We start from the raw sequence: 18,601 nt of genomic DNA on the forward strand, positions 1-18,601 counted from the left end.
TTTTTTTTTTTTTTTTTTTTTTTTTTTTTTTTTTTTTCGAAAAATCTCATCGTACTATTTAAACTTAAGACATCTATATTTTTTTTAAGTTATAAAACTAAATTATAATACAAGTAACCACATAATTAGAACATGATCATCACTAATTGAATTACTATTAAAAGTAACATATTTAGACTTTTTTAAGACGAATTTTCCATGCGTTTAGATAAAATTGCCATCGTATTCAGTGACTTCAAAGATACAAGATCACATGTATAACTTACGTTACACTTTTTAAGCCAAACTCAGTCCATTTTACCCATCGTCTTTCATACACATCTGCATGATTGTATATCATAAAAACCTCAGTCATTCATTAATTTCCTCTCCGTGAAATTCGCCCGTTGGAAAATACCGTATCGCGCGTGCACAGGTGGCAATTCACGCACGCGAACACTTTCGGCAATTTTCCATGGGCTTAATTATCCACGATAAACGGAGAGGAGGTGGTGGGGAAGAGCGGGCGAGCAAAAGCCTCGGATTTGTAATTCGAATTCCAGAAATTCGTTTACGTTCCTCGACATCCGGTAAATCACGTAAGCGGAATTTATCACGTATTAGTTATGGTGCTTTCTTTATGCCTTCCGGCATCCCATCGCGTCCACTCGCGCTCGCCGGCGCTTTCCCGGCGAGATCGTTAATTTGCGATTCTTGTAGTCCGCGCGAATGCGCAATATTCCACGCGACGGTCGCGATTTTTACGTCCAGACGCCCGGAGGACGGCGAGAGGTCGCGTCTATCTATCCATCCACCCATCTCTCACCGTCGCTCTCTCGTTTAACGATTTTCCGGCCATCTCGACGGATGGCAGCAGACGGCTGTAACTGGTGAATCTTTAATTTTGTCCTGTCGACCTAGCCGCGCACAAGCACAAACGCACACCATCAGCGGCGACGGTCCTCCGCGATTCTCAGCCGCGTTCGTCGTTGTCGCGAATCGGCGCGTCGCGGCGCGACCGATAATCAAGAGTGACGGGTTTGGCTCGGGTCCTTCCAGCCGGTTAGACAATTATTTGAGCATCGTAATGGATGAGGAGCGACGAGGCGACCGTATAGATGATGTGACAAGCGCGCGTAGCCGTCCCTTCTAATTAAATGAATCTCGACGGTATCGTTAAAATGAGAGGACCGCGAGATGAGGGTGAGAGAGAGAGAGAGAGAGAATCTTGGTGGAGCCACTTGATCTTGCTGTTGCGCACATCTGTTTGCTGTGTACGCGACCTCACCTTTTCAGGTAGACAGATACGTAAATTTAGCAGCAAGTTTACTTCAATCAATTTTTAAAGATTGCATCACGAAGAAAAAAGATTCACTGGCGCAACTGCAAACCTCTCTAGCCTAGCAATTCTGTAATCGCAATACACATTGAAAAAAGACTAGTAGTTCTCACTAAATGTATTTAATTACAGAATTTAAGTAAAAATTTAATAACTAATACCAAATATAATAATAGTAACCAAATATATAGATTTGATATACGAAAGACGTTTTAGTCACAGATAAATGGACTAAAGATTTTAGTAATAGCTACCAAACGTCTATTATCAAGTATTTTTTATAAAATTATTCGTAAAACACAATTATTTATCAAATATTTATTTATCATTTTGATGATTACTGTCGGATATTTGGTAAATGTTATGAAATCATCCAATGCTATTTGACGAAATATTTTGTAACTACTAATATTTATCTTGTTAAGTCAACGAAATATTTGGTAACTATCAACTTGTGTGTACTTATATTTTATAATTTTTATTAATATATTCTATTAATATATGTTCTATTAATATATGTTCTATTGTTATATTTTTTATTGATTTTATTGATATCGTCGCATATCGATTGTTGTTGAGTTGTTTCCAATATTTGCTAATAAAAATATGCTACATTTCTTAAAAGTTATAAGGATGTATTATAAGCGTGAGTACAAAGATATCATCATAGCTTGTAGGACTCAACAGTTTCAGTTCGATCATGAGGTAAAGCATCGAATAAGGTCTGAGAAAGGATTGAGTGAAACCACAGGCGGACTTTCATGTATGAAGCGATAAAAAGCGTCCATGTAAGAGATAAAAAATATAGATGTCTTAAAATAGTAGATGATTTTTCGAAAAAATAAAAAAATTACATGAACAATTTTCACCTCGGGTACGAGCTTTAATAATAGTTACTAAATATCTCATCATATTTTCTGCTACCAAGATTTGGTATTAAAACTTCTAGAATCTAATACTTTTTAATTGATGACTTAAATGTATGTATTCAAACAACTAAATCTTGCTTCTGAAAATTATACATTTTCTTTATATAACTAAATTATTTCCCAATTATCACTTTATGTTTGGCCTGCATTATTTAACTGAATAATTTAGCAGCAACTACCAAATTTAATGATTTATTCAGCACAGTATACGTGCCTCATAAATGTAATTTAAAACAAATTATAGTTTCCAGCATCGATTGTTCCACGTCGTGATAGTCTGTCAGGCTTCGCCGGAGTTCGCGCGCGATCATCTCCATAATGGATTATTAAACGTTCTGTCGCCGTCTCGCTCGTGCTATCCTTCTCCCTTTTCTCTCATTATCCTTCCCGATCTCAGGATATAGAGATATCGATGGGACGAAATCGTCGGTCGAACGCCGCTACCTCTATCCACTTTTAACTGTTTCGTGCCCTCGTCTTCCGCGAGCGGCCTGTCCAGCGCGATGAATTATTCACGCGATGAATTATTCATGGAAAGAGTGTTCTATGTCTTCGTAATACACATTCCGCTTAATATGCGATACGACCAGCGGCTACGGCCGCTCCATTATGCGATTCGCGTTAAGTAGTCGAAACTCTTCGCGACCAGCCGCTGCGCATAACTCGGGCCTACGAATGCGGAAAATCGACGTCGGCGCGAGAAAGGACTCGGCCGATCTCCGTCTGAATCTCAGCCGATCTGTATCGTGTTTGCGGTTAATTTCTTGTTTTTCTTTGTTTTTTTTTATGGGATAATATGCGACACGTGCGTTATTGAACGTTATCGTTTCTCTATGGTTTGAAAATTACTTGCATTCGCTTCTTTCTTTACCACTCTTTCGAGTACAATTCAAGAGTACATTCTTCACTGAAATGCTATATTTATAACTGGTGGTATAACACTGCAATCGGTACGATTTAGCTGAAAGAATCAGTTAACAGTAGCGGCTGATATTCATGCAGTTTGCAAACTCTGAAATAGTTTTACTCTGAAATACTTTCTCTTTATTTAAAATAACGGACATCACAATATCTTCGGGAAAATCATTGTTTCGCGAACTATTTCGAGAGCTTTTCGCGTATTGAGCTTGCGAATATATTTAGACTAATTGTCTCAGGTGAAACAAAGGGAAGGGAAAAGAGGGGGAAGTTCTATGCCTCTGGCAGGTAACGCTGTCGCCCGTGATCTGCTCATCCGCGTGACTTGCACCACGAAGTGGAGCTTCCGTACGTTCATTCCTCTTAACGATGTCCCCCCGTTCTTTCGAACTTTCAGCCAGGACCTATTGACGGTATGCCGGGAATTGAACCTGGAGAATTCGGTGGAGGAATTGATGAGGGAATTGGGCGCGGACGAGCACGGTCGCATTTCCTATCAGGAGTTCCTCAGACGACGTCTCGCGCTGCGGCCGGAAATCGAAGCGCTCAGAGCCGGCAAGCGGCGCGGCAGTCCACATCACACCCACACGCCGGAATATCTGCCAACAAGCAGCGACAACAGTCTCGGTAAGTGAGCCCGCCGTTACGCGCATTTAACACCAAAACTCATCTTCCGTTCACGCCGATATATTAGGTGAGCAAAGAAGTTCTGAGCTTTAGATTTCGTACAACCGAAACAACAATTTCAATTTTATTTATCTTCCCGCCCTTTTGCGGTTTTAAAGCGTTGACATTTTGCCTTCTAAAATGCCATGCGGTTTGGCGTTTGATGCACATAACCTCAAAAATCAGTAGTGTTCACGATGGCAATAACAAAAGAGCATATTCGATTTTCCATCCACTTCGTGTTTCATCTGAAGAAAAATGCTGCTGAAGCGACTGAAATGATTTGTGCTGAAGCATGACAGTTGATCAATTTGAGCGATGCATTAGAAGAAAAGAGGCCATTTGCTGGCCAAGTTGTAAAGTGATCCTGCTTCATGACAATGAAGCCACATGTTGCGAAGGCGACTCAGGATTATATCTTTGCGTTAGGCTGGGAATTTCTCCCGCACGCTGCGTATAGCCCAGACATGACGCCTTCCGATTCCTATTCGTGAGATTTGAAGAGATACGAAAATGCATTGATGACTTTATCGCTTCGAAGCCGATGAGCTTCTATCGTCAAGGAATTCGCAAGCTACTCGAAAGATGGCAAAAGATCATTGATGCAAACGGGAAATATTTCGCTGATTAATATTTTTTTGTTTGTTTTTAAATAAAGATTGAATTTTGCAAAAAAAAGCTCAGAACTTTTTTGCTCGGCTAATAGACGCCGCCTTTCTACTTATCGCGTGCACGCGACAATGAAACACAAAAGAGGAAGAATTCGGAGCGATGTCACACTCTCATGAGAAAGAGTTTACCTCTTTATTAGTGAGATATAAAATATAAATTGCGATCACACTGTTGCATTTCCATATGATTCCTCGGTTCAAGCGTTTCATCTTTTTTTTTTTTAGTAAAAAAATATTGTTCATATATTAATCTTTTATTGACACACTTATTTTTCGCTGTTTAGTTTAGTAAACCCAGCACACTCTGGGTTTGAGAACCAGTAATTTCTCTGAAAAAAGCGTACTTTTGGAAATTAATTTAGCAAAAATAAATCAACCGAATGTTTTGATATATTAATTAAGTAACTATTAAAGTTTTAGTAACTTTAATATTACTTACTATTTTTGTCGTTTAGATAAATCTGTAAATAAATATACAACATATATGGCCACGACTTGTAGTTAGAGGATAAACTTAAAAAATTCAAAAAAACATTAAACTTAATATCATTTTTAATAGTGCGAAATAACAAAAAGATACGAAATTTTAGTCTAGCAAACCTTTTTTTCTGTATATAAATGCACATATTCAGTGTACAGACATAGTTTTGAGTGTGCAAAAGGTAAATTTAAAAAATTGATCATGATAGCTATTTCTAAAATAGACAATGTAAGGTACAAGAAAGAATATGGACTACACTAAGGAAAAAATTACCTTAAAATCAACAAATATTTCTTTGATGAGTGCCATTAACATATTTATTTAAATCTAAATTCTCTTTATTTAAACCAAATATTGTTTACTTAAATCAAGTAGATATATTAATGGCACCCATTAAAGAAATATTTGTTGATTTTAAGGTCATTTTTCTCTCAGTATATCTTGGCTATATTTGGACCCTACGGATATCTATTTTGGAGCATTAGCATCAATTCGGTGCCTGTTTGTGAAATCTTATTCAGAATTTGTCTATCTTGACCATATCTGGGCTCTATAAAGGTATACCTATTTTCGGATATCCTTAGCTAGAGCTATTATATACCTAGAGCGCGCCCTAGGATTAATTTCCAAACGGTTTATACACAAAGATATTTCTCTCTTAATATACAGTTCAATATCAAGAGATAACTAATAAATAATCTATAGATATCGTTGTTACTGCCATTATTATTTCATCGCGGGTGAATATCGTGTGCGGCGGGATGCGACGATGCGCAATATCGTATTTTTATTCGTCGATACGGCAGACATAAATATCAATCGGCCACGTGGTTACCTCCACACATGACCTCATGCATTTCGCGCTCGATAGAGACATTATTATTCCGCCGACGGATTTATATTGTGCTCACGAAACGCGAAATGTAACATCAAATACGATGTAAGAATACGATGTCGCACTTCACGTTTCGTTCTCTCGCGTTGGCGCGAGAGGTATAAATGTAAATCGACGCGACGTGGGTTTGCTCATCCTTCCACATAATTCCTTACTTATCTTGCGGAAAAAGATGGTTTAGTGGGTTTTGCAAATCAGTAGCTTGCTGGACAAAATTAGACTTTATAACTAAACAGATTGGCTGTGGTGCAGCGAAGATATTAAGTTTAGAAGCAATCGTTAACTCGCTCATAGGGCAAACCTATTTTTTTTTTATATTTATTATCTTAATTATTACAACAAATTATTTCCAACTCTCGCGCTTGGTAAAGGCACTGTTATTGTACTGTCATTGTTATTATCATTACTCGCGCCGCGCCGAGATTCCGCGAGAGACTCGTCGGCGCAATTCGCGCGCCGTGTTTGCGCATACATACTTTTGTCCGTGAGATGACCGCCGCGATTTCTATTTCAGGAACGGTGTCGGGACGGCACGAGAGCTGGGAATTCGACAGCGGTGCGCGTGATTTGTCGCCGGAACCCCACAGCCTACAGAAGCTGGTAGAGGCGGCCGCAGGCGGGACAGGAAATATGCTGGACCTCGCGAATAAGGTGAGTCGCGACAATTTATCTGCGATAGGACGGCCATCGATATCAACATCCCCGGCACTCGGGGGATGCAGATACGCATGTCCCGTCGCTAAATTGTAAGGATGTCGGACACGAAAGTGAAGGTAGAACACCTTCCTGAGCACGAAGATTTTCCAAATAATCATAATCGTTATTGTTTTTCATATTTTATTCAATTTTCCGTATTTTTACATATTGATCTTCAAGATAGATAGATCTTAAGATAAATAAATTTTAAGATAGATCTTTAAGATTATTTAATCGTTTTATATTTAATAAGATACTTAACCAAGAGGCGCCAAGGAGAATATAGTGATTGAATACAGTATATTTGCCTCACAAATGTAATTAAAAATATCGTAAATAATAATTATTCGTGTTTTTTACAATCACGTAAAATTTCAAGATATTAATGAAAAAAGATTGACAAACCTACACGGAAAAAAAAGTTTAGTTGAATTAACCAAATATCTGATCGAATATGAACGATTCAGAAATTCCGATTTAAGTAGAATCCCGAATTCTATTTAAGTCAACAAAAAATCTTGTTAACTTAAACAGAATTCGGGTTACTTCGATCGGAATTTCTAGATCGTTCATATTCGACCAGATCTTTGGTTAATTCAACCAATCCTTTTTTTCCGTGTGGAGCCATATTCTTGAAAAATATCACATATGATATTTCGATAAGTATGTATAACATGAACTTTTCATAGCTTATTTAGTTTTTCGTAGAACTTTCATGAACTTTTCATAGCCACTTAGCTTTTCATAGAAATATTATATGCAATATTTTTCAAGAATAGGGCTTTACCTGTCCTCTGTTCAATGTTATGACGTGGGCTCTAACGCGAGACATAAAAAACGACGTATGAAGGAAAAGCGCGTCAGCCTGAAGAGGATCCTTGGCATTTTTTAAACAACCACGTGAAATTTTGAAATATTAATGAGAAAAGATTGACGAACTAAAGCGCACGATGTTGTGGGTTAGGTTCTATAGAGTGTCTGACGCGAGACATGCAAAACTACGTATGAAAGAAGAGCATGCACTGAGAGAAAAGACTGGTAACTATAACAAACTGCATTTAGTTACAAAAATTCACTGAATCCTTAGTAACCAATACTAAATATGATAATAATTACCAAATATTTAATAGATCGGGAATATGACGTAATTGCATTCACAGTAACATCAATTAAATAATTTAGTAATAGTTACTTAATGTTAAATATTTAATATGAAATATATTACAGTTATGAACAGATATTTGATAATTGTTATGAAATCGTTATATCCCATATAATAAAAAATTCGGTAGGTACGAGTTCTATTTTGTTACCAGTATAAGTATGTTTTGTTGCAGCACAACGAAAAATTCATTCATTTACAGCTATTACATTGTTTCAATATCTATTATTACAGATAGTTGGTTGAACCTATCAAAAATTTTGTAACTATTACAAAATCGCTTATTTTGCTCAACTATTCAATAAGTTTTATTTACCAAATATATTCTGGAAGCAAATAAATTTTACTTCTGTCAAATAAATAATTTATTTTACAGAACTAAATTAATTAATAAGTATTGCCATAGCTTTGGCCCGCTATATTTATGTCTATCATTTAGTAATAGTAACCAAATTTTGATAATATTTACTAAATTCTTCTCTCAGTATGTCAACCTGAGCGAAATCCCTAGCATTTTGCAAACAAAAAAGCCTGGGCAACCAGATGCTTTGGTGAAATAGTTTCAACTAAACATGTAGGTAAATATAATCGAATAATTTGATAAATTAGCAAGACTTTTATACACTTAGCAAGGCTTGTATACCAAAAAAAGATTTAGTAATATTCACACGGAGAAAAATAATTTGCTGGCCCAGCAAATTTTTCTACTGGTCTAGCAAAATCTTTTCGTTATTATATGGACAGCAAAAAGATTTGCTAAGAGTACTAATCACTATTTGCTGGATATAATTTGCTGAATCTACCAATTATTTTGCTATAAGAACCATGATGGATTTATATAAGCACTTGCAGTTTTGCTCCGCAAAACTAGCAAATAAATTTGCTAAGGATATATTATTTTGCATCAATAGCAAATTAACGTGATTCTTAGGACAAATACACTTAACAAATTTTTTCTATCTTGGCAACGAAACTACTTTTGCTCTGATAACGAATAATTTGTAAAATTAGTTACGCCAACTAAATTTTTTTGATGTCACTACAAATATGCAGCAGCAACGACGATTTTGCTAAAAGAGCAAAATTATTTTTCTCCGTGCAACCAGTCTGGATCTCGCGCTAACAGAGCGCGAGATCTACAAAGTTGCTCGCTCTGGTTCGACAATCTTCTTTCTTTAATATCTCGAAATTGTCCCAAGTTGTTTGCAAAATGCTAGGGATCTTCGTGCTCAAGCTGACGCGCTCCACCTTCATACATACTTTTGTATAGCTCGCCCTGTAGTTACACGCTCAGACACCCTGTAGTTACACGCTTCGTGCACGAGTCTTGGCCTCGCGTGATCGCGCGGACGACGGAACGTCGATCTGTCGGCTTGAACCGTTATGAACTCCGACGGTACCTGTCGTACCCGTCGTATTTGCGTATCCGTTCGTGCAGAGAGATCCGTGGGACGCGGGATTGTCGTCTGAGTCATAGACGATGATAACCATGTAAGTATCGTTGGCGCAATGCGGAATGAATCGCTGGAAAACGGCGCGATGCGTTCAACGAGACTCAAGGAGAGAGTAGAGATGGTCGTGAGGCATCTTCTCGATTGTCTCACGTCACGGTGATCATGGAGGTTTATCTGGGAATTTTCTCAATTATCTTTCTCATCCTCTCGGTTCAATTCTCGTTCTCAATTAACTGAACCTTAACTCAGACAATTGTACAGAGGAACATTCCCAGTCGAGACATGTGGTCCACCATTCCATTACACGATTCTTTTTCCACGCCCAAGGGCGAAACAGTAAGGCGCAAGCCGCGGGAAAAGTCAATATCGCAAGGCACAAAGAAAGTGACTGGATTACTTTCAAATGTTGAGACTCGCCGTTATCGCGCAGCGCGCGCTTCATATCGCGACTCGACTCGCGCTGATGAAAAGTCAACGAGACGCGCAATTACCCGGGACGCAAATTGTCTTCGGATGCCGATAATCCACGGTCTCGCTTGCCGAGGGAGAGAGCACTCTCGTCGGAGAGTGCGCGCGAGCGTTCGAGCGCGAATCCTCTCTCTATCTTTCCCTCTTTCTCTATTATTTTCCCGGCGCCTCTTCGCATCTCAAGTTCGCGCCTGAGAATTTCTTTGTCAGTCGCAATTAACCATGATATCACGGTATGCCGTCGTAGTGGACGGCGTCATGCAATTTCTGCATTTCCGCCTCTCTTCCTCCTCTTCGCCACGTTGTCGTCGTCGTCGTCGTCGTCGTCGTCGTCGTCGTCGTCATCGTCGTCGATCGTGCTCGTCGCGCTGTGCCGGTATCGAATTACGAGCTGAAGATTGCCAATATACACGGTCGTTTTATCCCTTACACGCGGCCTTATAAACTTATCGACCTCCATATTTTCGTGGGCAATAATGGAAGCTTTCGCTTTAGAGCTTTAACGAACGTCTAAATTGCGGCGAACTCAATTGACCGAGCTAAATCAATTTTGTGAGAAAAACTGCCCAGTAGATATTAATTCCGAAAAGATAATTGCGAAATCGTGATTTTACGCTCATTCTAGGTGTTTCACGTCAATCTCAATTTCGTTGCGAAAAGCCGTAATCAAGATATATAGTTGTTTCGCGACAATATTGCCATTTTTGTGTTAGGTAATGATTAATACAACACGAAGAAGCTTTAACAAATCTAGGCTAAATATTCATAAATATAATTTATGATATACAGGGTGTTTCCTCTAACTTGAGCGCTTAGAATATCTCTGTTAATAAAAATACATCATTTAAAAAAATGTCGACGATCTTGAAATCTCATAAAAAATGACAATAAGAAAAATGTTTGCAAAATATTAATCCCTTTGAATCAACCAACTTTTGCCTTTTGACTTTTTTCATATCATCATAGAAAACAGAAATATTCTAAATGCTCGAGTTAGAGGAAACACCCTATACAGCTTTGACACTGTGGCAAGAAAATATCAATCAAACTTGCGTAACATTTAAAAACCCACAAAGAAATAATCGTTTTTCGCTCTTCGACGCACACTAATGCATGCTACTAGAAAAATAATCGTGACATTTTTTTTTTCATATTTTACTTAATTTTCCGTATTTTTATATATTGATCTTCAAGATAGATCTTAAGATAAATAAATTTTAAGATAGATCTTTAAGATTATTTAATATTTTATATATTTTTTTTATATTTGAGTTTTACATTTGAAAAGATAGTTAACCAAGAGGCATCAAAGAGAATATAGCGATTGAATACAGTATATTTGTCTCACAAATGTAATTAAAAATATTGCAGAGTTTTCATGACCGATTGTCATGATAATAATGAAAGTCTGTTTGAATAATTATCCGCGTTTATTGACTCGTTTTACATGATATCTCGAATATCTCGAATTCGTGAAATAGCTCGTACACACCGTTGCAATAAAAAAAATATTTCCGTCTACATCATTTGGCGACAGCTTGGGAAGGTGTAGCTTTTTTCCCCCGGCGCCAGTCTTTTCGCTCTTTCGCACGCCCGTCGCCGAGCAGTCAAAGTTCGCTGCTGCAGCTTTCTCGCTTTTTCGATGCCGTAACGCAGAACGTAATGACGGTTATTTATAGGCAGTAAACGGCGCACGTTTCTTCCTTTCTTTCTTTTTTTTTTTTTTTTTTTTTTTTTTTTTTTTTTATTTCTTCCTCGAACTCTATCCTCCTCGAACACCTCCACCTCTTGCGCCTCCTTCGTTCTTTGATTCGTTCCTCGAAGCGCGGGAACGGAGAGTCGTTCTCTCGCGAGAAATCGCGATAGAACCCTCGGAATTCGGTCGGTGCTTTTGTATTTCCCTTTTCTCCGCCTGTCGATGCCACCGACGACGACCCTCAAAACGAGAAACAAGAGCCTCGCGTGCGCGAAAGGGTCGCGAAGCGGATCGTTCGCTGTGCCGAAACATAGCTTTCTTGAAGAACGGCGTTCTCTTCCACGAAAAAAAATATATACGAGAAAAGGCTGCAATGAGAGCCACGCGTTAGAAGGAATTACGCAAAATAGATATAAACATATTATTTGTAGAATTTACATTTATTATTTACATTTATTTTACGTAATTCCTTCTAACGCGTGGTTGGCCTTTCCTCATATAATTTAATTTGTTAAAAAAATCGCAGAGTTTTTACCTAACTTATTTGAAAAAAATAGTTTAGTTGATTTTGCAAATTTATTGCTGGGTAGAATTAAACATTATGACTAAATCAAGCGTTATAGTTAGTGCAACAAGGATATTAGGTTTAGAGCAATATTGTCAACTCATTCATAGAGCAAATCCATTTTTGTTAATATTATCTTAATTATTGCAGTAAATTATTCCGCATCCGAGTTAATTGAAATTTGCAAAACAAATTCATTTTTTAAACCTTATAAGACTTAAGGTTTAAATCAGAAAGAAATAAGGTTTGAGTCAGAGAAAAAGAAAGAAACAGGAACCAAAGAACACATTGTAAATCAAGCTTTACTGCTAGAGATTTGCTAGACTGGCGAGATTTTCAGTTGAGACGGCGAATCTGTTTCTTCCGTGCACTTTTTATCGAATGAAGTTACAACGTTTCAAGAGAGAAAAATTGTCAGAATTAAAAACCACTGCTGACATTTATATAGGCGCAGCAATCTAATATATGATTACTAATATATGAAAATTACTTCTTCAAAATAACGTTTTAACTTAATACAGCCTAGTAACATACTCATATCACCTTTACATAGTTTTTTACGGTTTTTACATATTTTTCAATAAATCAAAATGACTTTAATGGTTATATAGTAATTGATTTACTAGGAACCTAAATGTGTAATTAAAATCATTTTGGCTTATTAAAAAATATGTAAAAATCGTAAAAAAATGACATATGAGTATGTCACTATGCCGCAAAGGATTAAAAACATCTTTTTTCCAAATTTCGCAAATGTCACACTCTACTGTCACTACAGCTCTCCTGTCATAACCTATTTCTACATATACAAGTCAGACGATAGCTCTCAATTTTGACAGTTTGAACTTTATTCAATAAAACATGTATAAATCGCAACAGAGTACACAGATTGTCGCACAGGTCGCGATCTTAATACTAACATATGAGAAACAGAAGATTTCTGGCTTTTCAAAGCTCGAACGCGAAAGACCAGTCACGAATTTTCTCGCTTTTATTTCTCATTACGTGAAACAAGCTGTGCTAACAGCAGGTGCTACATATTACAAGAGAAAACTCGACCAGTCTTTTATGTGTTAGAAAGGTAGCGTGTTATTTTGACCTAATAACTCATATATTGAAAGCTCTAAATGTAGAAAAGCATCCAGATAGACATTTATGATTATCACGACGTGAGATAATCGATAACGAAAATCTCACAATTCTTTTAATTGCATTTATAAAGGAAATGTACTGTATTAGATTTATGTACATCGGGCATATTTATAAAGTAAATATATTATATTAAATTTAAATTATACAATAATTTAAATATTTTGTTATACTGACGGGATTACAAATTTACCAAAAGTTTCGCTCAAATTTTCATATTATATTTGACATCTTGTTTTGAGCAAATCTTGATAACTATTTTCGTGTTTCTTTCGTAATTCTATTTCGTTTTATGTTCTATTTCATTTTTTATTTTATGTGATATAAAAATATGAGTGTTATATGGGCTACTCCTAAGGATACGCTCTTTATAAATCAACCAGTAAAGTTTTTGTCGAATTTACGCACACCTGTCTATTTGGATGGTTGTAAAAAATATTTAATAATAACTTCCAACACAATGCGAAAATATAGACTGTATATATTCTATGCATCTATCCGCGTTGGCTCTTATTGATCTGTTTTATATTATTGTAAATCTGAGAATCTTTTTGAATCATTGGACATGAAAAAAACAGATTGATTGCGCATTAACGTCACAATGAAAGAATCAAACGCATTTTGGTCGAAGAAAACCCAATTTTTTATTCTTATATGCCAAATTCGATTTTAAGAACTAGATACTCTGTTTCCTTCAACCAAAACGCGATTTGTTCGCGTCGATTCAACCATTCCTTTTTCTCCGTGGAACTATTTGGATATTTCATGGTTAGTCTAACACACATTCGCGTTTCGCGGAAGCAAGGCGTCATGGACCTTCTTCCTTCTTCTACCCTCTTATTATCCTCGATCTTGAAGCGTGCGAAACGAATGGGGAATCTCCTGCTCGTCCTTCGCGGGCGTTTCCGCACCACCGCGGTCTGCACAACCGCGGAAGGATCTAGGGATACGCGATTCATGAAATTATATATCGCGATGCGATCTTTTTTAAGAATCGCAATGAATGCGGTATAACGCATCACAATTTTGTATCGCAAATGTAATTTTGAACAGCGCGCGATTTTATATCGTTGACGCAATTTTTAATCACAAGGAATTATAAGGCCTGGAGCATAATGGAAACTATTATGTTTAAATAAATGTTAAACATGTTAAAAATAAATAAATCAACTCTTTTTTATAAATATCGCGATATTTGCACAGATACTCAACTAAAATGATAAGTTATTTTTAATTACAAGCGCAATTTTGAATCGCAAACGTCATGTTGCGATAAAGATCCAATTCCCGAGCCGAAATTTTGATCCTATGTTTAATCTTGAATTCTACACCGCTCGATTTTTGCAGTCTGTAGGAGCTAAGAAAGCAAGGTAGGCTTAATTCTAATGATATAATTTACTCCTACTTTGACTCTGATGATGTCTGAAATTTCTGCTTTCGTTTTCTTTAGCGTCAAAGTAGGTTGTATAATAGTAGGATCTTTGGAAGCAAAGTAGATTCAGTTGCGAACTTCTATTGAAGCTTTAGCCCCTACATAGAATATATGTATTTTATAAAAATATTGAAAAAATTTAATAAATAATGAAACAGAAACGTCAAATAGCATGCAAAATATACATTTTATCTGTTGCATATATTTCAGACATCAGGGTCAAAGTAGGAGTAAATTATATCACTAGAATTAAATCTATTTTTCTATCTTAGCTCCTACTGCGGTGTAGAATTCAAGGTTCAATATAGGGTCAAAAAAAAATCGACCAAAATCGGGAATGAGTGTCAATATCGTCAAAATAGGTTTCACCTAAATTGTAGATTATCTAAGTAGGCTCAAACTATTTTTAAGAACGTCAAAATTTTGACAAAGTAGAGTTAAAGGTTCAAAAGAGAAGTAATAAGTACTAATATCGTCAAAGTAGGTTTTACCTAAATTATAAACCGTCTAAGTAAGCGCAAACTTTTCTTAAGAGCATCAAAGCAGCATCAAAATTTCGACTTGGACGTCGCATTGCGATTGAAGAAAAGTAAAATCGCTGGATATATCGCAAAATGGCACATCCCTACAAGTCCGTTTTGCGTTCCAGAAAAGGGCAAATATCTGTCGACCAGGGATTCTTGCTCCTTCTTGGCCTGAAACGGTGGCGACTCGTTTCTTGAAATGAGGAGAAAGAGAGGAAGGGAAAGACATCGCGACACAACTCCGCAGATGTACTTCGTTCAGGCGATATCGTGCAACGCGAATTTCCATAGAAATGGAATGGACAAGCCGGCGAGATGCCGCTCGCGTCGGGTAGACGTAACATAGCGGCGTGTTAATTCCCTTCGTTACTCCCGCGAAAATTGCCAGCCAGGTTATTCGCGCGAGGAGACGAGTCGGCGGAACGTGCAATCGACACCGCGACTGAGCACTCGCGTGAAAAATTAATAACCTGCGTCTGTCCTACGTGCACGAGCACGTGGAGAGAAGGACGACCGGGGGTTGGTGGACATTAAGGCCGCATGTCTCATGGAAAAATACTCCAGGGGACTCACCCATCCTCCTGTCTGAAAACGCGAGGTTAGGTACTGAAAAAAGAATTTCGTAACAAGTACCAAAATTTGGTAGTTGTTGCCAAATTATTCAATCAAATAATGCGGGCCGAGCGCAAAGTAACAATTAGGAAATAATTTAGTTATATAAAGTAAATATATAGTTCTCAGAATCAAGATTCTCTCAGTTGCTTGAACCATATATTTAAATAATACGGAAACCGGAAATGAGAGTGGTGTGTCTGCAAAACGATCGGCCTGATGCGAAAGCAGAGATTCGAAGCATTCACTGTCGAGGAGCGCGAAACGAGCAATAATTACGACCGTAGCGATTTCGCGCGCGTCGTTCGGGAATTCGGTTAATATTCCTTAATAATAAGAGCGCTCGTAAAAGAGAAGAAAAGAGAAAAGGAGAGGATAGAAGGAGATGGTAGAGGCGCCGAATGCCCGATGGTTCCGTGGAAGGACAGATTATTGTCAGAACGTGTAAAGAAGAATGCGGCTGTAAAAATGAAGGCCAAATAGGTGTGTGTGTATGTGTGTGTGTGTGTGTGTGTCTGTTTATGTGTGTTACGCAGCGAAGAGTAATAAACGCGGCCGATATACAATAAGATTCCGTAATTTTTTCCCGAACAAATGATCCCCGGTACGATCAGCACACGATAACTCTCTCCTTCTCTTTCTTCCTTTCTCTCCTTCTCTCTTTCTCTCTTTTTCTCCCTCTTTCTCAAATGCAGGGAATATCCTTCCAAGGACGATGTTTTTCTAGGGCGCCGATCGTTATTTTCCATCGCGCGCGACGCCCACATCCTTTTTCCCGGGGATATTTACTTCCGCCCATCCTCTCCTACCCAAGAATTTCATACTTCCTCGTCGTCGTCGTCGTCGTTTCCGCGCAAGTCTCGCTATGAATTTCTCGTGATACGCTCGTGATACGCAATAAAGCCGCGTCGTGGTACGATAAGATGGCTGTTAAATTGCGCCAACAGGTGCGAGAGCAAGAACCCGGGCGTTCTTGGTAGGAGAAAAATCTCGGATAAACCGCGCAATGTCGGAAATTAATCGTGTACGATGCGAATAATAAATAAGCGAATAAAAGGCAAAGCGGCGAGAGAGACGGATGCGCGGCGAGCGTATTTCCGCGTGTAAAATTACACCGTTGAAACACGCCGAATAAATTCCTTTCCTTCCGTGCGGCGGAACTTCTTCCGGTGTTTCCGCGAAGATCGGGAAATCAGCGCTGCGGTAGCTCAGGTGTGCGTAAATTCGGTGACGATATGTCGTATTCTTGATGAATAGTTTATATGATACGCGTGTTGATACATTGGAATATTCAAACAGAGAGTCTCAATGATTAAATAAGACCGACCTGCAATTCTAATAAGCTAAGGTGTCCGCGCAGGTACTAAACCTTTATATCAATAAAAAAAGGGTGTTATAAGGCACTGAAATTAAAAATAACATCTTATATAAAATTTTGAATATTTCAGAATAAATTTCATTAAATTTGTTGCCATATTAATATATAATAAAAAATTCACGTCATTGCGTGATGTAAATATAGATCAATTCAACACAATATATATTTGCTTTTTAAACGTAATTTAAAAAATTGTAATATTTCCATCGTCGAGAGATTATCTTATGTCATGACAATGAAGAAAGTTTATCTGAAATGTACTTTACATCTCGGCATTTTGCGTCGCGAAAACTCTATATCAGTAAAAAAAGAGTGTTATAAGGCACTGAAATTAAAAATAACATCTTATATAAAATTTTGAATATTTCAGAATAAATTTCATTAAATTTGTTGCCATATTAATATATAATAAAAAATTTACGTCATTGCGTGATGTAAATGTAGATCAATTCAACACAATATATATTTGCTTTTTAAACGAAATTTAAAAAATTGTAATATTTCCATCGTCGAGAGATTATCTTATGTCATGACAATGAAGAAAGTTTATCTGAAATGTACTTTATATCTCGGCATTTCGCGTCGCGAAAACTCTCTCTCTCTCTCTCTCTCTTTCCTCTTTCTTTTTCTCTCTTTCGCGGTGCCCAGTCGCCGTGACGCAGTCCAATTCCGCTTTACGGCATAATCGGAAACAGTACTCCACATCGGCATCGGTATCTCCACGAGATTGTAAAGATGCATGCACAAACGGGGAGCGGGCGGAGAAGCCGTTTTGCTATGCTCCTTAATTACGCTGAAACGCCTCGTTTTTCCATCGAGCGCCGTTTCCATACGGACGTCGTGCTCCGCTCGGCGTGTCGGCGTGCAATCATCGCATAACTCGTAAGTGCGAACGGCCAAACGCGGCCGAATGTGGATCGCGCCGAGTCGAGTCGGCTTGAGTCGAACCGAATCGACGGGGGCGGCGACGCCGACTTCCTCTTTCGATCCATGGAAACGAAACGCGACCTGAATTCGCGCACGGAACGAGACGACGCTATCCGCCGCGCAGCCGGCGACTCCTTACGGAAAAATTGCCGCCGTCATCTCCGTCGTGCCGACCCTCTACTTCTCCCTCTCTTTTCTCTGTCCCTTTTTTTCTGCTTTTACCACCCTCCCGCGGGAGAGGAGAAGCACTATTACTGCTGTCGCCGCCATTGCCACCACCGTCGCCGCCGCCGCCGCCGTCGCGTTAATCGAGAAATTAGCGAAGTTAATTAAGATGCCGCGCCCATGAGCTATCCCGCCCACATAATTACACTAATACAATCGCGACGGTTTCACTCGCACTTTTGGTCTTGCCATCTCTCTCTCTCTCTCTTTCTCCTCCTTCTCTTTCCCTTTCCTTGCACCTTTCCCCTTTTTCCTTCCCGTTTTCAAAAATCTGTTATGTATATAGGATATATAAAATTAAAGTATTCAACACATATAAGAAAGAGAGGTGAGATTTTATTTTCTTAATTTTTTTATTTTCTCAAAATAGATGGTGCGAATATTCTCTCTCTCTCTCTCTCTCTCTCTCTCTCTCTCTCTCTCTCTCTCCTCCTT

At 38.1% G+C, this 18,601-nt stretch overlaps 1 protein-coding gene across 5 annotated transcripts in view; it reads left to right on the forward strand.

Annotated features, from left to right (window-relative positions):
- Positions 1-18,601, forward strand: part of LOC116840583 (colorectal mutant cancer protein) — a 99,708-nt gene that overhangs the window by 28,095 nt on the left and 53,012 nt on the right. For all 5 annotated transcript variants that reach the window (XM_032807451.1, XM_032807449.1, XM_032807448.1 and 2 more), the window contains 2 exons: positions 3,563-3,792; positions 6,393-6,529. In XM_032807451.1, the coding sequence (XP_032663342.1) occupies positions 3,563-3,792; positions 6,393-6,529 (367 nt within the window). The remainder of the gene's footprint in view (positions 1-3,562; positions 3,793-6,392; positions 6,530-18,601) is intronic.

The sequence above is a fragment of the Odontomachus brunneus genome, unplaced genomic scaffold, assembly GCF_010583005.1.
Source record: "Odontomachus brunneus isolate Ranch 3 - 2012 unplaced genomic scaffold, Obru_v1 Obru_scaffold_010, whole genome shotgun sequence".
NCBI classification, from domain to species: domain Eukaryota; kingdom Metazoa; phylum Arthropoda; class Insecta; order Hymenoptera; family Formicidae; genus Odontomachus; species Odontomachus brunneus.